This window comes from Gobio gobio (assembly GCF_949357685.1).
Source record: "Gobio gobio genome assembly, chromosome: 4".
Classification (NCBI taxonomy): Eukaryota; Metazoa; Chordata; class Actinopteri; order Cypriniformes; family Gobionidae; genus Gobio; species Gobio gobio.
Genome location: NC_137100.1, coordinates 31,810,038 through 31,837,757, shown reverse-complemented (window position 1 = coordinate 31,837,757; position 27,720 = coordinate 31,810,038). Strand labels below are relative to the sequence as shown.

Below are 27,720 nucleotides of genomic sequence, written 5' to 3'. Positions count from 1 at the left end.
TCTCAGGTGCACACCCTCCGCTCAGCCCCGCCCTCGGTTCGTCCCCTCTGTGTCCGCCGGGCTCTGCCCACTTTTCCAGCATTTTTTTAAAATTGCCAGTGGGTGGAGTTACGCTCTGAGCAGGGGTTTAGTTACCCTTTAATGTAATGATTTGTAAAACAAAGTTAAGATGTAGAAAAACTAAAACTTTGTGGCAAACTGAAAATTATCACTATAATCAGTAGATGGCGGCAGAGGAGTACTTATTGTCGGTCAGTTCAGTGTGATACTTTTAAAAAACAATGGTACATTTAAAGGAATAGTTCACCCAAAAATGAAAATTAGCCCATGATTTACTCACCCTCAAGTCATCCTAGGTGTATATGACGTTCTTCTTTCAGACAAATAAAATCGGAGTTATATTACAAAAGTCCTGGCTAATCCAAGCTTTATAATGGCTTTAATTGTTGCTCTGTTTTTGAAGTCCATAAAAAAATGCATCGGTCCGTCAAATAACGTGCTCCACATGGCTCCGGAAGTTAATTAAGGCCTTCTGAAGCGAAACGATGCGTTTGTGTGAGAAAAATATCCATATTTAAAACTTTATAAAGTGCCTCTGCCGCTCAAAAGGCTTCCGTTAGCAAGTACGCTGGTCAGACGTACGCATCTTGAATTGCGAGAAGGCACTTTGAACCCTTTTCCACTGAACGCGATCGGCTGGAACTTTACGTTATAATGTTTTAAATATGGATATTTTTCTTACACAAAGGCATCGATTCGCTTCAGAAGGCCTTTATTAACCCCCAGAGCCGTGTGGAGCAGTTATTTGACAGACAGACGCATTTTTTATGGACCTCAAAAACAGAGTAACAGTCACTGCCATTATAAGGCTTGGAAGAGACAGGACTTTTTTAATATGACTATTAATATTAATTGTATTCGTCTGAATGTCATATACACCTAGGATGACTTAAGGGTGAGTAAATCATGTTATGATGTCATATGATGTTACATGTCATATCATGCTAATTTTCATTTTTGGGTGAACTATCCCTTTAATGAGTGAAGGTTTTTGCACGTTATTGGGATTAATAAAAGTAGAGATGCTCCGATCAGCATTTTTGGGGCCGATCACCAAGATCATGATCTGCCGATTGCCGATCACTGCCGATCACAGAATGGCAGGGGAATGGCAATCTTTTATCTATAATCTTGCAGAGTTTGCACCATTTGTAGAAATGAAACTAACTCTAAATTAACTGAGTCAAGATCTTGAAGAACCACCAAGTGTTTATTTTAGAAAATGAGATAACTTAAGGCTACTGTAGGCCATCTTTCCCAAATAAATGTATATAATAAATGTATATAATTATCTCACCTAAATATTTGATCATGCAGTGCATTTTTGTTTTTAAAAACAATTTTTCAGGTAGGTCTAACATTAGTATTGAGGTAAGAAATACTAAATACATTCAATAAGAAATCAAATGTAAATTAATATTGGTCTTCCCTCAATAAATTAAATTAGATTAATCCTTACACTTAAGGTTGCAAAAGTTAGTCATTCAAGAGCAGTGAGTGTCATAAAGGTTCATCAAACACCACAAGACAAAGAGAAACTCAGAGACAGCAGCAGTTTATTCGATTCGGTTACAGCTGCACAAACGTTCACTCGCGAGTCACGACGGGGTTTACGTGCATACTCGTCAAGACGGTAATTTAGTACATACATTTGTGTGTATCTGACCATTTCAGCGCAATTTGTACTCGCAAGCTTTTTGTGAGATGGACTGTGTGTGTGTGTGTGTGCGCGCGCGCGCACGGTCTGGAGAGCGCGCGAGTGCTGAGCGGTTTGAACACTGGCAAGACTTAAAAATAAATGCAAATGATAAACTTTAGTGACAATGCGACACATGCGATGCGCTGATGTGAAGCCATTTGAGCATTAAGTTATGAAAGGGAGAGAGAGAGCGCGCACACGCAGTGTTTATTCTTCTCTGAGTTTTCCCTTTGTATCTGAGATACAACACGGTGATTCACGCGCGCTGTTTGTGAACGTACGTCCCACAGAAAGTTTTCAAATGACTGCGTAAGTTATTTAATAGAGTCTAGGAAACTACGTCATTGCGCATTGCATTATGGGTAGTCGCCGCCATGTTTTAGGACACGCTCAGGAGCGTACAATGATAACAAATGCGAATCACCAGAGGAAAAAACGACTGTATTTACTTTAATACTTTTTAAGAACTCTTGCTTGCACTCACTTATAATAAATGGACTAATATTTGAATCTCTTAAGTACATGAGCGCTCAGTCGTGCAGCCAGGACATTGCACATATTCATCACGTTTCATACAATGAGAAATCAGACGGCCGCCTTCTATCGCACCACACATTGGTTTGTCTTTTGCAGTTTATTTTTTAATAGCCTAACTAAAAAGTCTGTATCTGATATATAAAATAGTAAATATACTTATAGCTTGATCTCAGCCAGTGGACCATTTATTCAATCAACATTGCCTATATCATATCGCCCGAATTCCTTAACGTGCATTAAAGGATAACAGATTATGGCTCGTAATGCAGCTTTGAAATGATTTGTATTTGAAACCGCTTTAGCCTACAGTACTAAAAAGTTTTACTGGACTTAAATGGAACAAGTACAAGATTTCCTTCTACTGAGAGAAGCTGAACAATGAAGCATTTCCAGACGCGTTTCATGCATTATTTATGGTGTGAGCACATTCAAGCGGTTCAGAAAATATTCATCTGTAATATTAGCCTGGCGTGGCCATACTCAATTCTAGACAGAATTTGAGTCTGGTACCGCTCCATTGAGCTTTGATTATGGGGCGTGTTTCAACCGAGCCAGGAAAGACCTCAATTGGATAGACCCACAACCAATCAGAGCAACGGAGCGACGCGTAATGTTAGTTGTCAAATGTCAACAGAACTCAACTGCACTGTTACCAAGTCCGTGTTTTTCTCCATGTCCGCGGGTTGAAGCGACCCCAATTATGTGATTATATAAACCCAGGAATGCAAATTTTAGCAGGCAACCTTGCCAAAATAACATATTTTGCCAACCAAACGTTTTGAGTAGCAATTGTGCGCGACATTGCAAAAACACTTGGAAACCCTGTCTGCACGCACGCATGATTAAGTAACGTTACAAGAAAAACATGAGTGTAAACGATCTTTGGCAGTAATAAAATAATTTAAGGATACACAGAGTACTTACCAACACGATCATCGTTTCTGAGAGAAATAGTGAAGGTGAATGCATATACGAACAAGTTCTCCGTTTAGGATAAGAGCAAATTCAACCCAAGAGCCTTCGATGACGTGGATGATTACGTTACTGTTTATCATCTGTCCATCATCGTCTAAAGCCCGCCCTGACAATTTCATTGGTCCGAACAGTTTCTGTTCGGGCATAATTCCTCCTCTATGGAGCGAGTCCAGACCGAATTGCCCGAGCAAAACATTTTGTGGGCGGGGCTAAATTCGGATGGCATCCAGGCTACTGTAATATATCTGTTATAAATAATAAATACAAATTATAAAGACACATTTTGGCTAAGTTGTTTATTTCCGAGTGTTATGCTGCCTTCACGTGCTCTCGGAATTATTACGGAATTTTCCTTGGTAAAAATTGCACATGAACGCCCTCCACTTTCGAAATATGAATGGGATGAGCTCGTAATCACTAACTTACTTCAGAAGTGGGAATTGTCCAATTTCCGATAGCACGTGAAGGTAGCATTACTTTCACTTAGTCTTGTTTTTTCCAAGCTGGTAAACTGAAATATTGTGCGTGATTTGAGATATGTTTTCCACGCAGGTTGTAAAAGAGCGGCTATGGCAGTTCATAACACAGCAAGCGGTGACCATTCAAATGTGTTTTTAACTGTATAATACAAGTTTTAAAGTCTACCTCCACTACTACTCATTCTCTAATGTAGTGCAGTGTCCTAAAGAACACGAATGCATTGCGTTGCTGACGTCACGTTCCCATTCTCTATATAGAAATATGAATTGTACCTCACCTTCAGCATTATAATTATTTTACCCGCGCTGGAAAGAGAATGAGACGGTGTCGCTGCATATCATGCCCTAGCTCTCACGGCAGGTGCGGGTTTTATGTGTCGTCAGCATGAGATCGGTTCATGAGATTGGCCTTTTTGGAGACCGCCGATCAATCATCCCAAAGCGATTATCGACCGATCGAGATTGGTTGCCGATCAATCGGAGCACCCCTAAATAAAAGTTCATTTTATCTGAATCTCAATTCAAGCTCAGTGCTTTACTGTCAAATTTCCAATAAACAAACATGTAATTTTATTAGGAACTGCACTTAAGGCAAAACAATAGTATTTTTTATTATTAAAATTTGCTTTATGATTAAAAATCCCCCAGCACTACCAAATCAGGTGCTGGTGATGCCATCTGTAGAATGTATGCTCTCAAATGTTAGTATAGAGCCCTGCATAGTTTCTGTTCAACAGCTTTTAATTTTCTTTTAATCTCAGCATTATGGTCAATTATATATATATATATATATATATATATATATATATATATATATATATATATATATATATATATATATATATATATATATATATATATTCATTTTACACACACGTGTGCAATATGAAACAAATAATAATAATACTTCACCATAATGCTGAGATAAAGAAAAAATCTGTCTAACAGACTGTTGTTGTTTTTTTCCTAAGCAAGTCAATGCAATATTTATTATTTATAAGGAGGTTTGAATGTCTCTGGTAAAATAGTATGTTATTACAGTGTATATTATATTTAAGAGTGATAACTACAACACGGTTTCAACAGACAAAGGACTGTCATCTGTTGTGAAACGTATATGGGTGCACAAGTCCAAACTTTATGTAATTTCCAGGCAGCAAAACTGACACATATTGAATACAGTAGTTTGGTCTTGTGTTGTTCTCGTTTCAAGCATGATTCTACAGACTACTCTGGCTTTTCACATGCAAGAAAATGATAAAACATTTTAGGAAACCCTAACTGTGAGACGTCTCAGTTATTGTGTGTATATTACAGAGCAGACTTAAATGATGTTCAGCAGTAAACTCCTGGCTGTGGTGTCAACTCACACTAATGGCGTTAGCCAGCAAGCTAGTTAATCCGAGGAACCCTATTTAACCGGAAACCACAAACAAAATATAAATATCTCGGGTAGATAGAGATGTAATCAAACGCATAAGAGATTGCCTAAATCAATATATAGTACAAAATGAACAGGGAGAGAGTCTAGGGGAAACAGCCGTTAGCTGAATGTTGCACCTTTGCATTCAAAACTGCGTCGCCATCTTGAACATACGCGCTCTGCTCTCCCGAGCCTGCATGTAATTCACCACAAAGCGCTCAGAATACTCAGATTAAATAAAACACTCACCTCATGTCCTTAAAGACACTCCAATACGCGCTGAAAGGTGAGCCTGTGCGGTTCAAACGTGCGGTAATGAAATTCGTCGGCAGTGAGACTGCGCGAGCACTCACACACACACTTGAAACACAGGCTTGTTATTTGTCCTCACTGAGTCGTGGATTTAAATTCGAGTCGCTTTCTTTATGATTCTGCGCCAGAAATTAATATACGTCACAAGTGTACCGGTTTCTTCTTGTTGAATGCCCGGTCGCTTGCATTTTGTGCAGCTCTGGCGCACCTGAGGAGACGGAGTGAAAGAGTTTTTCTCAAGCAAACAGGATGAAACGGTGTGACGTTCAAACTCTCCCCACACAGGCGGCCTTCACTCACCCCACCCAAGCCTCAATCTCCGTATATTTCTGCACACCAGAAATTCTTGATAAACGTATTATTAAAATCATATTTTAGAAACGAACTGATTCCGCTATTAATAATTGTTTTACATATGCTTCCGCCTTTGAAATTATTCCAGCTTAAGGCGTTTATTAAATATAATTTCATAAATTCTGTCGTACATTGGTGCTTTTTTTCGGACTGCAAAATTAGATTAGGTATATAGGATGTAAACATAAATAATATTAAAGTTTCCTACAATAACCCAGTATTTTTGTATTTAAACAATCCGAGCTGCAGGTCAATAGGAACCATTAGTCAGGAAACGATGTTCTACACGGATTCTTTCATGGCGCGGTCGAGATGTTTGTTTTCGTTTCCATCATATTTGTCTTTGTGGCTTATTCTGTTTCTATAAAGTTTGTGTATTACAGATTTAGTCAGTTATGGCCACACTTACGGAATAAAATATCCAGCCCTTCATTCACCATTGGAAACGCACATTTTTGTCCAACACAAGAGATGTCCCGCGCGCTCTGTCGGAATTCAGGGGATGACAAGCCGCCCGTGACAGCCAACGAGACTCGAGCTCTGTTAGTCACTGCACACCCAGATGACGAATGCATGTTCTTTGCACCTACCATCTTAAAACTTGTTGAATCACAAGCATCCGTGTATTTGTTATGTTTGTCAACAGGTAGGTTTACTATAACGTAAATAAATCATAACCATCACCTGAATCATTTCAGTTCTAATGAAAACCAGAACCTTTTTTTAACTTTCACCTTGAAAATGAATGCTATTTATTAATGTTATCTGCATAAACACTATACGCTATGTGTTGAACTGATTAAATTGAGAAATCTATTGCTATGCTTGTATAATATAAAAGAGACACTTCACATGTTTCTGTGATGCTCAGGCAATTACAACAATCAAGGACTGCAACGCAAAAGGGAACTGATTGACAGCTGTGCGGTTTTGGGAATTCCATCCAACCATGTCACCATCATAGATGACAAGTAAGGGTCGCACACAGGATACATAATATTCATTTAAAGTAATTGTTCACCCCAAAATGTAAAATCTGTCATCATTTGCTCACTCTCATGTTGATCCAAACCTGTATGACTTGCGTTCATAATATAATATAAATATAACATCTTCCTCTGCAGTCATCTAAAGAACTTCTTGAATTGAAATCCAAAACACTGCATTTGATTTATATATTGTAATGTAATTTATTCATGTGATGGCAAAGCTGAATTTTTAGCAGAAATCATTCTAATATGCTCATTTTTAATAACTTTTATTCAGCAAATTATTCAGCAAAACTTGTATTGCATTAAATTGATCCAAAGTGATGGTAAACATTTGGTGAACATTTGGTGATGATGGTACATTTATAATGCTACACAAGAAGATTTAAGTCTACAGTTCATCCGGAAAGTATTCACAGCGCTTCATTTTTTCCACATTTTATGTTACAGCTTTATTCCAAAATGGATTCAGTTCATTATTTTTTTCCTCTATTCTACAAACAATACCCCATAATGACAAAATGAAAGAAGTTTGATTGAAATCATTCCAAATGTATTAAAAAAGAAAGAAAAAAAATCACATGTAAATAAGTATTCACAGCCTTTGCTCTATACTTTGTTGAAGCAACGTTGGCACCAATTACAGTTTTTAAGTCTTTTTGAGTGTGATGCTACAAGCTTGGCACACCTTTTTTTGGGCAGTTTCTCCCATTCATCTTTGCAGGACCTCTCAAGCTCCATCAGGTTGGATGGGGAGTGTCGGTGCACAGCCATTTTCAGATCTCTCCAGAGATGTTCAATCGGGTTCAAGTCTGGGCTCTGGCTGGGCCACTCAAGGACATTCACAGAGTTGTCCCGTAGCCACTCCTTTGTTATCTTGGCTGTGTGCTTAGGCTTTTTGTCTAGTTGGAAAATGAACCTTCGCCCCAGTCTGAGGTTCAGAGCGCTCTGGAGCAGGTTTTCATCTAGTATGTCTCGGTACATTGCTGCATTCATCTTTCCCTCGATCCAGACTAGTCTCCCAGTTCCTGCCGCTGAAAAACATCCCCACAGCATGATGCTGCCACCACCATGCTTCACTGTAGGGATGGTATTGACCAGGTGATGAGCGGTGCCTGGTTTCCTCCAGACATGACGATTGCCATTCAGCCAAAGAGTTCAATCTTTGTTTCATCAGACCAGAGAATTTTGTTTCTCATGGTCTGAGAGTTCTTCAGGTGCCTTTTAGCAAACTCCAGACGTGCTGCCATGTGCCGTCTGGCCACTCTACCATACAGGCCTGATTGGTGGAGTGCTGTAGAGATGGTTGTTCTTCTGGAAGGTTCTCCTCTCTTCACAGAGAAACGTTGTAGCTCTGTCAGAGTGACCATCGAGTTCTTGGTCACCTCCCTGACTAAGGCCCTTCTCCCCCGATCGCTCAGTTTGGCCGGGCGGCCAGCTCTAGAAGAGTCCTTGTGGTTCCAAACTTCTTCCATTTACGAATGATGGAGGCCACTGCAGGGCTCCAGAGTGCGACTAAATGGTCGCATTTTGCGACTAAAATTTGAGAGTGTGCGACTGAATTTTACATCCAGTCGCACATGTGCGACCAGTAAATTTGCCTGCTGTCGGTACTGGAGAAATTAAGAAAATACACTTACTAATTATAATTGATAGACGTTATGTCTGGCAAATTCTATCTTTGCCAGTCGTTTCTATACGAGATAATATTAAACCATTTGTCCGTGATGCATTTTTGCCATTCGCAATCCAGAAGAGAGAGAAAGCGAGCGAGCTCTCACGTGGAGCTACAGCGAACACAACACACAGTCAGCTTAATGAGGGACGATGGCCAAGAACTAAACAAAAGTTTAGTCTGCTTAAACTTTAGGGATGTGCTGTGATATTAATCGAATTTTATTTTCAATTTTGGCTTCCAAGAATTATAAAAAGATGGTATGAGGTAAAACTATTCCGTGTTCAGTCGAGCTCATCCTTCCCTTCACAGCTGCGTTGTCATTTCTCCTTAAACCTAAACTAAACGTCAGATTCAGTGATTGTTGTAAACTGCAGTCTCTACTGTTGCTAAACTGCGGGATGTGTTTGATAATAAAGAGCTATTAAATGCACAATAATCCGCGCAAGAGACGCTGTTTCCAACTTCAACGCGGCTTATGTGTGTGTGCTGAGAAATGGACCGACTTGCACTTAATATTTTAGGCTTCGTGTGCGCGTCTAAACCATCAAATAAAAAACAAATAGCCGGTGTCAAAATGACCAGATTGTAAAGTAGTTATTTTAACAGTTTATATCTTAAATGGGCGTAAATAGTTTGGAGAAATAGGAGAATATGATATTATTAGTTCTACAGTCGATCGGTCTTAAAGGGGCAGCGTCTAATAAACCTGCTGACGATTGAGCCATTAATTCGAATCGACTAAAGGCAAATAGAAAATATTCACATCTCTTGAATTAATACTTTAGCTTTTATAAGCATTAATTTATCAATTTATACAGTGCAAACTATGCAGTGTTATTTTACATTTCATTACTTTATTAGATTTCTTTGTAGGTTTGTTCTTTACTGTAATATTAATGTTAGCAGACCTTCCGAATGCCTGCACACTGGTCCATTTACACATTAGATGTTTTATATTTTTGTTCAAACTTTGCGGTTTCTTTTGCTATAGATATTTTACTTTTCAGATTATAAAGCCATGTTAATTATGTTCGTAATTATGTTTTTTTAAATAAAAAATATAAAGTATAATAAAAAGAACCGGTAAGAATACTGTTAAAGTACCGATAAGCAGTATCGGTAAGAGTAGTAATCCCATTAAAACCTTAACGATACCGATCCCTATTAGTAATACAGTGGAAATTAGTAGATTTGGTTAGCATGTTGATTTACGGCGTGCGCCCCTAAAATTTCTGGCTGTGCCCCTAAAGTTTTCAGTTGGGGGCCACTGTGCTCCTAGTGAAAAAAGTTAGTCTGGAGCCCTGACTGTACTCATTGGGACCTTCAATGCTGAAGAAATATTTCTGTACCCTTCCCCAGATCTGTGTCTCAATACAATCCTGTCATGGAGGTCTTGTCTTACAGACAATTCCTTGGACTTTATGGCTTCAAATAAATGCTGTTCTTTTGAACAAAATGATCACAGTTTACACAATATTAAGCAGCAAAAACGGCTTTAAACGTTAAAATACACATATATGTATATGACATACTATAGAACAATATAAAATAATTTATAAAATATATAATAAGATATCTCTCTACAATTACCACTAAATTAATTAATTAATTTGACCTGAGCACAGTTGCATTTACATGAATGATGCAAATCCATTATATTGCAGATTTTCTTGCACTATGCAGTTGCTTATGATGAATGAACATGATAAAGAGCTCACTTGATGAGTAAGATGCACAGACCTGCCATCTTCAGCAAAACTCCATTGAGATAATAAAGATTGTGTCAATCCATCAGCGCCCAACATTGACAATAGGCCCTCGTCTACTCATGGTGGGGGTGTTGAATTAATGCTATGAAAATAAACATTTAGGTCCAGTGTGGCCATCCCCCCGAGGCTTCATCCGTAGCGAGGACACACATTAAGGGTACCATGCTGGGTCTGGCCCCTCCTCTTCTCCCCTGGCTGCCCTGTGAGCAAAGAGTGGCCGGGCTACAAATGAAACCCCTCCATTCTTGTCACAACAGAGGCACAGACAGCTCAAGCTGATGTATGGGAGCTCGCTCTGTCACCGTAGGACATAAATGACCAGGCCGGGAGACTAAAAGAGGGCAGTCCTCCACCCCCCTGAGAACCCTATGAAAAAAAAAAAGAGTACATGAGGCAGGATTTTCTAAAATAGTCATTGTGATCCCACAATTACCAAATATTAGTTTGGCGATGTTGTGAGCTCCTCACATCTGCATGGTCTTTTCTTAGTCACAGTTGAATTTTCAGTGTTTTCCTGAATCATCAGCTGTTTTTCTCATTTACTCTAATAAATATTAACTATATTCCAGATTTTCAAAATACAGGCTGGCCAAATACCTACCCACATATTCCCACGTCATTGGTTAGCTGTGCCAGAGTCTGGCATATAGACATGTATCAGTAATATTTACACCATTGAAAAGTTTAGGGTTAGTAATATTAATAATTGTATTCTTGTATTATTACTTTTGTTCTTTTACTATACTTTTATTCATCAAGTACACATTACATTGATAAAAAAGACAGTAAAGAGATGTATAGCATGACAAAATACTTCTATTTCAAATAAATGCAGTTCTTTTGAATTTTAACCATCAAAGAATCTTGAAAAAATGTGTCACTGTTTCCACAAAAATACTAAGCAGCACAACTGTTTTCAACATTGATAATAATAAGAATGATTTCTGAAGGATCGTGTGACACTGAAGACATTGAAGAGTAATGCTGAAAATTCAGCTTTGCCATTACAGGAATAATTACATTTTAAAAAGTTATTACAATGGTCAATGGAAAATAGTTAATTTAAATTGTAATAATAACTCACATTATTACTGGTTTTACTGTATTTTATTGATCAAATAAAATAAATGCAGTCCATAAGAGACTTTCAAAAACATAAAAAAATCTGACTCCAAATTTTTAAACTAGTGTGATTGCTGAACAATGTTAATAGCCTCAGATGAAATTTTAGAGGGAAACCTGCAATGGTAAAATTTGTTACCTCTGCATGGTTTATATGTCTATATTTTCTGTAAGTGGTATTAGCCATCACTTGGGTGCTTTTATAAGACTCAGATGTTGAAACATCACCTGAAGTTTTGCCAGGCAATATGCTGTTGTTGCATTTATGCTGTGTGTGTGTGTAGGAGAGAGAATTTATACATAATTATAAAATGTTGTCTCTTCTGAGCATAGTTCTACTGCTAACACCTTCTTTCAGAAGAAGTATAAAATGGAAGGTTTTTTTGTTTTTGATGCAGTTTTAGTCATTTCTTTTTTTTTTTCCTGCTGAGTAAACTAAATCCTTTTTATTCCCAAAGACCTTAAATCCACATTTGGGAAAATGTAGTTAGGAATCATTCAGCATTTCAGATACCACTTGTTCACTGTGTGCTTGGATTTTAGCTTGCAGCTGGGGAAAAATATATTTTCTTAAATGTTTCGACTATGTATTTGACTTAAAGTTATTAAATCTTACAAAGTTTTGTCAGGTGTATGCTTAAATTGTAATGAATAAATAAATTGCCATTGAGTTAAGAAAAATCAACGTAATGGACTATATGCACATTGTATGGAAATTATGAAAAAAAAATAAAAAAAAATTAAGCTCATTATTAAATCTTGAGGAAGTGTCTCACAACAGAACATAATATTTTATTTTATTGCCTTTCATTGAGAGAGGACTAGAAGAAACACAATACAAGTCACAGTGCATTCACAAGTCTTTCTTGAGATTTTCTTAAACCTGATTAAAGATTTTTGGAATTCTTTGAAAACAAACAAAAAATTTTTTTTAGGCATTTTACTGGAAACAAAAAAAATGTTTAGTGTGTGCCCTTGTTCCATCCATCTACGCTACAGTAACCGTTCATTCCAGTCAAAATGTCATGTTGGAAATGGGTATTTGTTTTTTGTTCAAAATAATTAAAATGTTGGACAGGCTGGATGACAATAAAATTCAGACTGCTTATACTCTGAATAGTCTTTAGCTAGTCCAGTTCCTCTGGAAATAATTGCAAGCCTCTTGCTGAAAAATCATATTTAGATGGGAAAATAAATATTTTTTAAAAACTTTGCTTGAATGGGATTTTGTAAAAGTACATAAACCAGAGTTTTCCTGTCTACCCAGAGAATGGCAAGCATTGTGCATGATGCATGTGTCACAAATTCAAGTTCTTCCAAAAGAATTTGCATAGTCATGGTAATATGTTTTCCAGGCTGTTTTCCAAGTGCTGTGACCCACCCTGCCTGCAGTTGTTCCCTGCATGAATCCGTTCCTTTAGTAAACTGCGCTCTAAAGCTTCCTTCTTGGCATTGGTGTTTTTGTGCTTAAATTCTGCGGAGCCCCAGAGGTCCAAAGCACCATCGCATGGCTTAAACTTCTCCACATTTAGAATTTGTTGGTTTCTTGGAAGGATGGAAAAACTAAAGCACTAATAGACCCTCTAGCTGTCCCAAATGTAACAAGACAACATTTCCTGGTGTGTTGGATGATCAGATACGCCCTTGTTTTGACTGCTTTGGACACATTTACCTCCATTTGGGTCGTTTAGATCACTGTGTGTGTGGTACGAACTCTTTGTTTAAGTGTGGGGTCAGTGAGCAGTCGTCTTGTTTTAGACCGCTCTAGTGGCGGTACGGGGAATCAGAGTGTGTTCTGAGAAGCCTGGGAGTGTGTGTGTTGACTAGGTCATAAGTATCATGTAAACTCAGACACCCACCTGGAACTTTCATAATCAGCTGGCACAACGCCCAGTCCGCCTGTACGTCTCTCTCTATTGCTTGCCCTATCTTTATTTTTTAACCTAATGGACACACAGAATAAACTTTGACCCATTCTGACTCATTTTCCTCATTGACCTTATCCACCGTATCTCAGTCTTCACCCAGTAGCTGACACTGTAATCTTTATGATCCTTTCCTCTATAGTCATTCACAAGCACGTACACAAACACACAAGGCTTTAATCTCACCCTGCATTTGCCAAAAACCCAGATTGCGAGTAACTAAAAGTGAGCTTTGGTACAGTGTAGTTCGCTTCACTCTGAAAAACTCTAATCAAGGTCATCCTGATCTGTTTTTTTTTTTTTAAATCTGTTTTTATTTAATCTAAAGTATGTTACAGATTTCACTGGAGCATAGTTAACTGACGACTGCAGTGAACTGATAACGCATAAATCTGAAAGATGAGCTTCTCTGTCTTTCGGTTGCATAGCATTACCTTAGCAACTGTGATAATCTCTAGATTTAATGTGCACGTTTAAGCTTGTGTGTGTGTGTGTGTGTGTGTGTGTGTGTGTGTGTGTGTGTGTGTGTGTGTGTGTGTGTGTGTGTGTGTGTGTGTGTGTGTGTGTGTGTGTGTGTGTGTGTGTGTGTGTGTGTGTGTGTGTGTGTGTGTGTGTGTGTGTGTGTGTGTGTGTGTGTGTGTGTGTGTGTGTGTGTGTGTGTGTGTGTGTGTGTGTGTGTGTGTGTGTGTGTGTGTCCTAGCAGGGTCATCTGGGCTCTGAGCTGGTTCAGGAAAGGTTGCTGTGTAGTGATCAGTGATCGGTGTGCATGCAATGATCCTATTCATTCCCTGCAGTCAGCAGCACTGACCGCTGTGCTGTAGTACATTGAGTACATTGACACACACACACACACACACACACACACACACACTCAACTGAGTAGACAAAGATTACATGAGTGCACATAGTTAGAGTGACAAAGTCTTGTGGACTTTGGTCTCAGTCTCAGACATTCACAGACCGCTCACTCAAGTACATTGTATGCAGAACTGGTTGGAACTGGTTGAAGTCAGAAATTGCTGTCTGACTGGCTGGCGGCTAGCCTGCTACATAATATCCTGGCATCAGGGTCCACAGGTTTTTATCAGTCCACTAGGAAACTAAGTTGTTTTTTGCAAGGTGCTTGCTAGTCGTTGGAAGTTTTGTGAGGCAGCAAAAGATCAACTCTCAATATTTGCCCTTCAATTCCCTTTACTTAAAATACAGGGATGCACAATATATCTGGACTTACAGTGGGGAAAAAAAGTATTAAGTCAGCCACCAATTGTGCAAGTTCTCCCACTTAAAAAGATGAGAGAGGCCTGTAATTTTCATCATAGGTACACTTCAACTATGAAGATTTATTTTAAATAAAAATCCAGAAAATCACATTGTCTGATTTTTAAAGAATTTATTTGCAAATTATGGTGGAAAATAATTATTTGGTCAATAACAAAAGTTAATCTCAATACTTTGTTATATACCCTTTGTTGGCAATGACAGATGTCAAAGTTTTCTGTAAGTCTCCACAAGGTTTTTATGCACTGTTGCTGGTAGTTTGGCTCATTCCTCCATGCAGATCTCCTCTAGAGCAGTGATGTTTTGGGGCTGTCGCTGGGCAACACCGATTTTCAACTCCCTCCAAAGATTTTCTATATGGGGTTGAGATCTGAAAACTGGCTAGGCCACTCCAGGACCTTGAAATGCTTCTTACGAAGCCACTCCTTCGTTGCCTGGGCGGTGTGTTTGGGATCATTGTCATGCTGAAAGACCCAGCCATGTTTCATCTTCAGTGCCCTTGCTGATGGAAGGAGGTTTTTACTTTGGTCCCAGCTCTCTGCAGGTCATTCACTAGGTCCCCCCGTGTGGTTCTGGGATTTTTGCTCAGTATACGCCATTATCTCATGAACACCCGTACGACAGTTAGCGGAAGTTAGAGATTACAGTTGGTAAAGTTTTAATTATGGATATTTTCCTATCACAAAAGCATTGCTTCGCTTCAAAAGGCCTTTAGTAACCCCCCCAGAGCCGTGTGGAGCAGCTTTATGATGGATAGATGCACTTTTATGCAGAGCAACATTCACTGCCATTATAAAGCTTGGAAAAGCCAGAATTTGTTTTATATATATATATATATATATATAACTCTGATTGTATTTGTCTGAAAGAAGAACGTCATATACACCTAGGATGACTTGAGGGTGAGTAAATCATGCATGGGCTCATTTTCATTTTTGGGTGAACTATCCCTTTAATATATTGGTTTTGGTCAATATAGGTATTTACCCGCATTATTAATCCTATGAATTATTTGTTCTTGCTTGATTCTGACTATTTTTAGATTAATTTAAACCATCATCTAGTGTGAATTAAAAAAAATTGTTTCATTCATCTTTAAATTGTTATCCATTTTTGATGCTGTACATTTATAATCATAACATTGATTTGACATTGACCAAAAAAGTTATTTTAGGTTATTTTAGACAAAATAGTATTTATTTTTATTGAGCTAATAACAATAACAGCTAGAATTGTAATCAGTGCATTCCTACCCTGAACATGTGAAGAAAACTAAAAGGTTGAACACTGTACATGTTGGTCAGACAATCTCTTCCTGTTTAAGTTGGTGGTTTTCAGTCAGAATTATCTGCAGAGTGGATCAGACTTTATACCAGCTCTCAAATGTCTGACTATGTAGACCTCATGAACTTGCGGTCATCATCTCTAATTATATTATCTGTTTGCTGGCAGTTAAAAGTTGTCTGTCTGATTAATTGAATTGTTATGTGAGTGTGTGCGATATCCATTTCAATGTACACTCTGATTGTAAAGTTCTGTTGTATCTTACTTTGTTGTATCTTACCATCTCAGAGTGTGTCCTCATGGGCTCTGAATGAGTACTGTGACCCTCTTCTCAGAGTTGCTTTGCTCTCTCCGGTGCACATCCATTTTTTCCACCTACATTCTGTCCGAGGCAATGCATCATGGGAGTGCTTTTGTGATAAGAGCACATCTGAACACGCTCCACTGAACTTGTACTTAGTCGACCCCTGTGCTCTTTTCTCTCTCTTTTTCTGTATTATTCATTCAGGCAGACAGATGTACTCTCTGTCTGTCTGAACCTGAACACAGACCACACAGTCCACCTGCCTGGCTGGGTGACATCAGGTTGAGTGCCTGTCCTCTGTTTACTTCCTCTTACAGGTCTCTCTCTGTGTCTCTGTCATGTGTTGAGAGCTTTCAGTGTGTGTTAGGCTAGTTTTTGTTAGTTTGTAAGTTCCCTTGAACTGGGCAGATATGCATATACCGTTATACATGGCTCTTGCATTTCCACAGAGGCTGTCTGAGAATTTATAAAGGAACCTATACTCTTAAGGTTGGACTGTTTTCACAGCAAATATGTTTTCTCATTTAATTCCAAATTAACTTTTAGAATTATTTAAAGAATTAAATGTGAATAAAAAAAAAACCCTAATAAAATTACTGATACCAATATAATATTTATGGAAGCCCATTTCCGTTAAAAAAGAAAAAAAAAATCAGGCTTTGGTAAAATTATTAGATAAAAAGTTGAATATATACTAATTGGAAATGATGTCAGGAATAATTGTAAAACTCTCAACTGTGTTCGGCAACAGCGTCTCTAATAAGCAAAGCTATAAGTTTAACTGCTTCGAAAACAGAAACGTTACCACCTCGTTACTGAGAAATTATATGTAGCTTTTTGGTTTTATCGAAAAGTTGATCGCCAGGCAGAGCTAACATGTTTCTGTACACATGTACGTTTCCATCTGTGTGTGAGTGTCTGTACAGTGTGTGTGTGTGTGTGTGTGTGTGTGTGTGTGTGTGTGTGTGTGTGTGTGTGTGTGTGTGTGTGTGTGTGTGTGTGTGTGTGTGTGTGTGTGTGTGTGTGTGTGTGTGTGTGTGTGTGTGTGTGTACAGAGAGAGAGCTGGAGAAGGAAAGTGGCTTGCCATAGATAATAAAAAGTCATGTAGTGAGAAATGGCAATTGTTTGTCATTTGTATTCTATTGTTTGCTTGGTTAGTATCTTTGTGGGTTTTGGTTCAATTGCTGTTTTAGGCTGTAGGATATAACTGAAATAATTTGGCAAAGTGATATGGAACTGTGCTGTGCATAGCTTCATAGCTCTTCAGAAGTAAGCATGAATGCTGAATTAAGCATTCAACAATCCCATGGTATGAGTGATAATAATTCATAATTATGCATAAAAAGTTGAAAATTGTGACGTTTTCATAATTATGACTTTTTATCTCCTCGAAAGTTGAAATTAACAAAAAATCGATTACTGTTAATTTCGACTTGTCGTCATAATTATTACTTTTTATGACTATTTTGACTTTTTATGTCATAATATTATTACTTTTTGTCTATTTTAATTATGATTTAGTATCTCATAGTTTTGACTATTAATGTTTTATTCATATATAATATAGCTATAAAACCAATGTTTGCCAAAAATTATATTTGAATAATATGTAAATGTATGACTGCATTGGACAGTAGCGACAAGAGGGGGGAAAAATAGCATTCATCACCTTCCATATTTAATTATAAATTGATTCGGCAAGGAAACTAAACCTTGTGTGATGTATAGGCTGCAGGAAGAGAATAAAAATTGGGGTCAGGTGGGTGTTGGGGCTGATGGCAGGTCAAGACCCTTAGAGAGATGAGCTCTGTTAACACAATTACCAGACAGCACTGCAAATGCACTCCCTGCCAAGAGCTTTTTGTGGGGGGGGAAAACACTCCCAAAAAACACACATTTGGGGTTTCTATATCTCTTCTGTGGCAGAAACGCTCAGATGATGTGTTCCCTACCATTTTTCTTGATTTGCTCCCCTTCTTTTCATCATAAAGCAATGTTCTCTGTATTATATCGTGAAAGCTGCAGGGCTGTTTTGTGCCAAGTATTTGAGAGTGTAATTTTATTTTAGTAGGTGTTCTAAATTTGGCTGAGAAGGCTGTTTGGCTGCTCCTGGACATCTAAATGAATGAAAAAATGTAGCTTGAGCTTTAGAGTTTTCTGCACTGCAGAGCTACTGACTGATAAAAGTGCTTCTTATACTCAAATAAATCTGCACAAACACGACTATAAACCTGAACCCATTTCAGTCAGATATTTTCCATGCTGGAAGGGTTAACTGTTGTTCAGCAGTCAGCTTTTCCCAGCATGCACCGGGGCCTTGTAACGGAAAGGCGGCCCTGGCCCCATGTGACCAGACAAAACAAATGCTGCCAGTCCCCCCCCCCCCCCCCCCCCCACCCTCTCTGCTCTCTCTCACACTCACACACACACACACACCGCCTCCTCAGTAGGCTAAAGTTCATCTGCTGCATTCAGATGCCTGCAAGCAATTACACATTCGGGCGAGTAAGTGAGCGAGCGAGAGAGAGAGAGAGAGAGAGAGAGAGAAGGAAGGGAGGGAGGGAGAAGAGAGGTTACTATGGGGCATTTGACTGTTGCTATAGTGAGGCCAACACTCTGGCTTGATCCATTCTGAAAAAGGTCAGGTAGATCATGTGTGTTTTTTTCTCTTTCTTTATCAGGTAGATCATGTGTGTTTTTTCTCTTTCTTTATTTCATTATCATTATCTCTTTCTGTTCCATTTTCTCTTGTTCTTGGTTCTGGAAGGTGTAAGGTGTGCTCAGAGTTGTTGTTGACTTTGGAAAGAATGGTTGTGTATGTGCTACAATTATTAAAGCGACAGGTCACCCACAAATCTGTCATCATTTACTCATCCTCATGCCATACTGAAGCCACATTCATTTTTCCATTTTTCCACATTCATCGTTCCTTTGCACGTTGAATGTGAAGTTTTGAGTATCCATGCTTTACCATTATAAAAAATTGAAAGGGGGGGCGAGGTTGTCAAGCTCCAAAGTAGAGCTGCAACTAACGATTATTTTTTCTGTCGACTAATCTAGCGATTATTTTTTCTGTCGACTAATCTAGCGATTATTTTTTCGATTAGTCGACTAATCTAACGATTATTTTTCCGGATTAATCTTATGATTCTTTTTTACTGATTATTGTATTTCAAAGAGGGTAGTGAATTTGTATATTATTTTAACATGAAATCAATGAATGATGACAATATTAATTGTATTTCAGGAAGGGTAGTGTACATTGTATGCCATTTTATAATGAAATATATGAACACAAGAAGCTTTTTAAACATAATATATAATGATACTATTCATCATAAAATGTAAACAGAGTAGGCCTAATTAGGAAAAGTTGTTTACTATAGTAGTTGAGTATGATTTACTTATTGATTTGTGTCAATAGTAAACGAAAATGCACTTGTATTTATCTGCAAAAGGTTCACATACAGGAGCTTTCAGCATAGTTTTAATATAGTATAACTAGTCGTCTATTTTGAAGATACATGCGCATTAACAACGACTAAAGCTGCCAGAAGTTTTTGCCCAAACTTCAAAGACACATTTAAATGATTAAAGCTAGAGGAATATCTTAACTTTAATGTTACTTTAATCATGGAAACTACCTATATACAACATGTTATTATGCATATGTGTTTGGGACAGAGGGGAACAAGGTCGCATTAACAGGAGATATATGCAGCCCATAATAAATAAAAGCACGAGACGTACTGGGGTCGGAGAAGAACCCCGGAAAATGTGACCGTCTGTTGCAATACACGCGCCACGGTTCACACTGGCAGCAGGGTTGCCAGGTTTTCACAACAAAACCCACCCATTCGTTACTCAAAACTAGCCCAAAACAAGCCCAATCGCGTTCGGGGGGTTAAATATGTGGGGGGTTTTTTCAGGGCTGCCTGCTAAAATTCTCATTCCTGGGGCTAAATATCACATAGTTGGGATCGCTTCAACCCGCGGACATGAGACACAGCCCGCGGCAACAGTGTAGAAGTAGCCCAATTCCGCGGAAAAAAACGGGACTTGGCTGGCAGTGATTGGCAGTGTGAAAGCTCCCGCTCTCCACGCGCACAGCTCCTGCTCTGCCACCGCGCGCAGTGTGAAACCGGCGTTACAGAGCGAACAAAGCACAGTTTTATTCGGCTTCTGTTTAAAGTACTCCCACACTTTTGAATGTCGCGGTCTGGCTTTATATGAAAAATGATTATTTTCACTATGCCCGGGAGCAGAAGCTGCCATTATTCTAGATCTTCTGTTCCATTCTAGAACGTAAATAATGTGCCGCCGACGCGTCGACGCATTTCACGCACGTCGACGTATTTACGCGTCGTTGCAGCCCTACTCCAAAGTGTCAAAACACTGTATCGTAAAAGTGGCCCATGTGCTGTATTATATGTCTTTTGAGGTCATACAAAAAGCAGACCAAACTTAGACATGTGATAGCAGTTTGGCATCATTCACAATGATGTGATAATTTTGTTGTACAAGTGACTTGTGCAGTCCATTTAGTGCTTCTGCGCAGGGAAAACATTATCAAATTATCAAGACTGGTCTATTTGTTACAGAAAGCAATTGTATTACTTAAAATATATACCACTATGTGATACTTTTATGATGTTTTTCTGTCATTTTGGAGCTTGACATACCTATTTCTCGTTCACTTTCATCATATGTAAAACAGCGGCCAAGATATTCTTTTGTAACTGCATCACTGTCAGATACATTTTTGCTGAAGTCAGTGGTGGTTTCTAAACTTAAAAATAATTTCTTCAAAGCTCTAAGCTTTAACTAAATATTTAGATTTCATTAAATTTAAAGATAAAAATTGAATGTCTGTATTAAGAGGTATAAGACTTTGTATTAGACTCCGCTAAGACTTTGCTTTTATTTATTATTCTACTCTCTTTTACTCTCTATTTTTTCCAACGGATCATCTGCTTTGATCTGTTACGACAGCAAAACACTTCTGGAAATTGGTTACCGCTACACTGACCTGTTTCAGGACACTTTCTCCAATCTTCCATCTGAGATTCGCCGGGACGCCGAGTTGAACAATGGCCACTCGAGTCGACGGCGAAGATTCAAAAAACACCGCGGGAAACGCGCTGGGATCCGCAACAGACTGAGAAAAAGAGCATTCAGCCCTCCTCTCCCGAGCATTTTGCTCGCAAATGTCCAATCCTTGGAGAATAAGATGGACGATCTTAGAGCCAGGATAAGTTTTCAACGGGACATGAGAGACTGCAACATCTATTGTCTGTCCGAAACATGGCTCACGCCAGCGGTCCCGGATACAGCCGTGACGCCGTCCGAGAACTTCTCTGTTTTTCGGATGGACAGAACAGCCGAGGCCGGGAAATCTAAAGGCGGTGGAGTGTGTTTCATGATAAACAAGAAATGGTGCGATCCTAGGAACATCTCCATTCTTTCGCGATCCTGCTCGCCTCACTTGGAACATTTAACTCTCATGTGCCGGCCTTTCTACCTGCCGAGGGAGTTTTCCTCGGTCATCACCACTGCCGTTTATATTCCACCACAAGCAGACACGGGGCTGGCTCTATCTGCCCTCCATGATGTGACCAGCGGCTTCATAAACAAACACCCCGACGCTGCTTTCATCGTCGCGGGTGATTTTAACAAAGCAAACCTAAAGAAAGTATTGCCAAACTTTCACCAGCATGTCTCCTGTCCCACACGAGGAGCAAACACACTGGATCATTGCTACTCTCCGTTTAAGAACGCCTACAAAGCTCGTTCACAGCCAGCTTTTGGCAAATCGGACCATGCCGCCATTTTCCTCACACCGGAATATAAACAAAGGCTCGTTCAAGAGCCCCCGGTGAGGAGGGAAGTCAAACGCTGGTCATCCCATTCAGAGATCACGCTACAGGCAGCTCTTGATGACGTCGACTGGGACATGTTCCGCGCGAGTTCTGAAGACGTCAGCGAGTTCACAGAAGTGGCGCTCTGCTTTATTAACACACTGACAGAGCAAGCCACACAAACATTAACTATAACGTCCTTCCCTAATCAGAAACCGTGGGTGGACAGTTCAATTCGCACTGCAGTAAACTCGCGCACCACCGCTTACAATGCCGGTCTCCTAACGGGGGATATGAGGGAGTACAAAGCTTCATGTTACGCTCTCCGGCGCGCCGTTAAAGCCGCAAAACTCCGCTATAAAGACCGAGTGGAATCTCATTTCCAACTCAACGACTCCCGGCGGATGTGGCAGGGACTGAGAACCATCTGTGCTTTTGGAACTAAATCCTCTGCAGAGGTGAGAGCTGATCCGTTACTGGTGAACGAGTTAAACTCTTTCTACGCTCGCTTTGATGGTAATCGCGGCAGCGCGACTCCGGCGAGTGACGCGTCAGAGAGAGTCCCTCAGAGCAGCAACGGTCACGTGATCTCTGTCTCGGAGGACGAGGTTCGGAGGGCACTCAAACGTGTGGATGTCAGGAAAGCTGCTGGGCCGGATGGTATTTCAGGTCGTGTTCTGCGGTCCTGTGCTGATCAGCTCGCAGGGCTCTTTACATCCATATTCAACGAGTCCCTTGCTACATCTGTTGTCCCCACCTCCTTCAAACGATCCTCCATCATCCCTGTACCTAAGATCAGTAAACCCTCTTGCCTAAATGACTATCGTCCAGTGGCTCTCACATCTTTAGTCATGAAGGTCTTTGAGAGACTCATTAAAAACAACATTTGCTCCTCCATTCCTGACACTTTGGACCCTCTTCAGTTTGCCTATCGTCCCAATAGATCGACTGAAGATGCCATTTCTCACGTCCTTCACTCCTGCCTCACTCACATCGACAGCAAAAGTGGGAACTATGTCAGGCTGCTATTTATTGACTATAGCTCAGCCTTTAACACCATAGTTCCCATTAAGCTAACACACAAACTCCTGGATCTAGGCCTGAATTCTTCTCTCTGCCTCTGGATTGAAGATTTCCTCACTGGCAGACCCCAGGCGGTGAGAGTAGGCCAGTTCACCTCCACCTCCATCACCCTGAGTGTTGGAGCTCCACAGGGCTGTGTGCTGAGTCCCCTGCTCTACTCTCTCTACACCCATGACTGTTTGTCCACACACAGCTCCACCTCGATCATCAAGTTTGCTGATGATACTGTTGTCCTGGGTCTCATCTCCAACAACAATGAGACGGCATACTTGGACGAAGTGGAGCAACTGACATCATGGTGCCAGGACAACTGTCTCTCTCTGAATGTTAACAAGACCAAAGAACTGATTGTGGACTTCAGGAAGAGACAGCATCGGTCATACTCCCCTCTCATGATCAGCGGGACACCGGTAGAGAGAGTGAGCAGCTTCAAATACCTGGGTGTGAACATCTCCGAGGATCTGACCTGGACTACACACATCCAGACACAGGTGAAAAAAGCCAGGCAAAGACTGTACCACCTGCGCCAGCTGAGGAAATTCAGGGTTTCACCAGCCATCCTGAAAACTTTCTATCGAGGGGCGATAGAAAGTGTCCTGACTCAGTGCATCACAGCGTGGTACGGGAACAGCACCAGTCACGACTGCAAAGCCCTGCAAAGAGTGGTGCGCTTATCCGAGCGCATCTCAGGCTCAGCTCTCCCGTCTCTGCAGGACATCTTCACCAAACGCTGCAGAGGTAGAGCTACTAAAATCATCAGAGACATTAATCACCCTGCAAACTCTCACTTCACCCTGCTGCCATCTGGTAAGCGCTTCCGTAGCCTGATGGCAAAGACTGAAAGACTCAGGAGGAGTTTCTTCCCCCAGGCCATCAGACTCCTGAACTCAGTCACGTGACTTCACTTCACCCCCGCACACGCATAAACATACGGTCTTTCAACATTAACATCCACATACTGCAATTGCACTGCACTTTACTTTACGTCCCTATTGTTACTGCGTAACAACCTGTAATAAACCTTGCACATTATACTTCTTTATATATACATATTATATATTTTATGTTAACCACTTATTTTTAAGTCTACAGTTTATCTCACTTATCATCCACATATTTTTTATATTTTTATTTTTATCTTATTTCCTATTTTTATCTTTTACTTGATTTATTTATAATTCTACTTATGTTAATACTTTTTATTCTAACTTTATTCTATTTCTATTTAATTTCTTGTAACTGTTATTTGCACTGTCCATGGAGCGGACCTGTTTACATTTCACTGCCAGTTGTATATTGTGTATATAACTGTGTATGTGACAAATAAAACTCTTGAATCTTGAATAATGCACTGGAAAATTGGTGAAGAAACAAAATTCACAAACAATAAAAAAAAACAGCAAGTAACACATTTAAATAAATATGAATTTTTTATGTAGATAATAGTATTTTCCTGTAAAACATACTGGGATACATTTTACTATGTTTTTATTGACAATGTGTGTGCTGAAGGGGTTTAAAGGGTTAGTTTAATCTGTCAATCCATCATATAACTGCTCCACACGGCTCCGGGGGGTTAATAAAGGCCTTCTGAAGCGAAGTGGTGCGCTTGTGTAAGAAAAATATCCATATTTAAAACTTTATAGACTAAATAACTAGCTTCCAGCGGGCAGCGTTACGCAAGTCGACTTGACCCTTAAACCCTTGACGCATGCATATTGACGAATGCAGAAGCATCGAGAATAGAGCAAAACAAAACACTGGTCATGAATTAGAGTCTAAAATGAGAATTTTTAAAGAGAAATAGAAAGAGAAGAGGGGCTTGAGTTTGTTGCCCAGTCCTATCTGCGAGAGGTTTCAAAGCTTGCGATGCTCCTATACATCACGTAGGGGTTACTCTTTTAGCGCAAGTCGACTTGCGTACCGCTGTTACATGTTTGTCTGGCTTCAGTTGTGTTTTTGATTCTGTCATATGTTACTTTATTCATTTTCCCGCCACTCCTGTGTTCCCATGGTTACCCTCAGTAGTTAATTTGTCCCAGCTGTGACTTGTTAATTAGCCCTGTGTATTAATGCTGCCTTCACGTGCTATCGGAATTATCGTAAATACGAGTTTCCTAGGTAAAAATTGCACATGAACGCCCTCTGATGTCGTGTTTACCACTGGGAAGTTCGGAAATAATTTTGATACCCCAATTCCCGAAATGGGCGTGTCATAAGCTTTAAACATGGTGGCGGGGAGAACAGCTGTGGCAGGTGTGGTTTTATTGTTTTTTTCCCAAAACAGCTAGGTCGTCTTGTCTTACAATGTAGTACATATTTACATGTACGAGTAATCATATGAAGCGTATTGTATGTTTGGTACACAGCGAAAATATCCTGCATTTGACTGAAATTACAGAATCAGCAGAAAGCGGACTATCTGGAATGTTTAAATGGTTGTCGGTGCATGGGAGACTACAAATGATGATGGTTTTAATAAGATTTTCCCAATAAATAGGCAAGAATAACCTGGTGTCCACCATGATTCCTGTTCACACCGACAACAAAGCACTTGAATGCAACAAGCTTGTAATCACGACTTCTAAAGTGGGAATTAGGAAATTTCCGATAGCACGTGAAGGCAGCATTAGTCTTCAGTTCTCCCTCAGTGTTTGTCTGTCGATGTCTATGTATACTGGTGTTTGAGTGTTTCCTGAGAGTCTTTTTTTTTCCATTAAAGTTCATGTTCCAAGTTCTCCTTCGCCTTCGTGAGTTTTGATCAACACTAAGTTTGTAACAACCGCTGACCGCCGGAAGCTAGTTATTTTAGTCTATAAAGTTTTAAATATGGATATTTTTCTTACACAAACGCGCCACTTCACTTCAGAAGGCCTTTAATAATCCCCTGGAGCCGTGTGGAGCAGTTATATGATGGATAGATGCACTTTTATGGACTTCAAAAATGACCCAACAAGTCACTGCCATTATAAAACTTGGAAGAGCCAGGACTTTTTTAATATAACTCTGATTGTATTCTTCTGAAAGAAGAATGTCATATACACCTAGGATGACTTAAATTTTTGGGTGAACTATCCCTTTAAGGCTAAGAATAAACCCTAACCAGGATGTTTGATGAATATCAAAACAGTGCTGCCTCACAAGCTAATAATTATACTTTTGCTTCAGTTGTGCTGCATAAATCATAAGATATTAATTCATATTATTTGGATAAAATCTTTTTTGTTGTTGTTGTAATTATATTGAAAGATTTATTGGCATTCATATCTCTTTTTCTCTGAAGTTAAGTCAAGTCCCATCTCTTACATTATCTTATGAGTACCTACTGTACTCAGTGTCTTTGCAGATCTGGCAATGCTCTCTTTCATCTTATCCTAACTGCTACAGCTACTGCCCAATAGCCTAGTTCTAGGCACCCCATTTTCTAGCATGCACCTCGCACCCACCCACCCCGCCTCTGATAGGGTATCCTCCAGAGGCGACCTTGTGACCCTGACCAACATTTGATTTGTGTGCAGATCCATCACAAACAAACAGAAACAACTGTCAAGCCCCATTGTCAAGAGAGGGAGGTATCCTCAATTCAACTCTGTTTCTCTCTCTCTCATTATCTCTCTCTCCCTCACTCTGATTTTCACTCCCCCTCTCCTCATCTTACCCCCTGACCTTGAGCTGGGACTTTGCTGCCGGCTGTCTTTAACACATTCAGTGCCAACTGGTATACACTGCCAAACCAGCCCTCTCAGCCAATTACAGTCCACTATGCCCTGCTATATCCAATATCTGGCCATTGAATCAGTGTAGATACAGAGTCCTCCAGCGATTTTTGTTTGCCCTCCTGCCTGTCAGAATTCATGTATAAACTTTTTCACCTCTGAAAATGTTTATCTGGCTTTGTTTTAAAAGCCTGTTAAGCTATTGACAATATATTCACCACTGTTCAAAAGTTTAGACGAGTCAGTAAGACATTTCAAATAAATGCTGTTCTTTTGAACTTTCTATTAATTGAAGAATCCAAAAATGTTTTATCTCAGTTTCTATAAAAATAATAGACAGTACAACTTGAGCACCAAATTAGCATATTAGATTGATTTCTGTTAGAAGAAAAATGGCCAAATTGTGATGGCTAGACGATTGGGTCAGAGCATCTCCAAAACTGCAGCTCTTGTGGGGTGTTCCCGGTCTGCAGTGGTCAGTATCTATCAAAAGTGTGCAAAGAAGGAACAGTGATGAACCGGCGACAGGGTCATGGGCGGCCAATCCTCATTGATGCACTTGGGGAGTGAAGGCTGGCCTGTGGGAACACCTGGGGAACACCTGGGGAACACATGGCACCAGGATGCACTATGGGAAGAAGGCAAGCCGGCGGAGACAGCGTGATGCTTTGGACAATGTTCTGCTGGGAAACCTTGGGTCCTGCCATCCATGTGGATGTTACTTTGACACGTACCACCTACCTAAACATTGTTGCAGACCATGTATACCCTTTCATAGAAACTGTATTCCCTGGTGGCTGTGGCCTCTTTCAGCAGGATAATGCGCCCTGCCACAAAGCAAAAATGGTTCAGGAATGGTTTGAGGAGCACGAGT

General features: G+C 39.8%; 3 protein-coding genes across 7 annotated transcripts in view; 1 reads left to right on the top strand and 2 right to left on the bottom strand.

The window, feature by feature from the left end:
- Positions 1-5,803, bottom strand: part of ncor1 (nuclear receptor corepressor 1) — a 137,653-nt gene extending 131,850 nt beyond the window's left edge. For 2 of the 4 annotated variants that reach the window (XM_079815098.1, XM_079815099.1), the window contains exon 1: positions 5,423-5,803. The gene's annotated coding sequence lies outside the window, so the exon portion shown is untranslated. The remainder of the gene's footprint in view (positions 1-5,422) is intronic. The other 2 variants (XM_079815096.1, XM_079815097.1) reach the window with 1 other exon arrangement.
- cenpv (centromere protein V) overlaps positions 1-27,720 on the bottom strand; it is a 278,526-nt gene that overhangs the window by 218,518 nt on the left and 32,288 nt on the right. The window lies entirely within an intron of this gene.
- pigl (phosphatidylinositol glycan anchor biosynthesis, class L) overlaps positions 6,117-27,720 on the top strand; it is a gene marked incomplete at its 5' end in the record, with an annotated part of 39,761 nt that continues 18,157 nt past the window's right edge. The window contains 3 exon segments of the mRNA XM_079815114.1: positions 6,117-6,135; positions 6,138-6,485; positions 6,711-6,810. Of these exon segments, the coding sequence (XP_079671240.1) occupies positions 6,117-6,135; positions 6,138-6,485; positions 6,711-6,810 (467 nt within the window).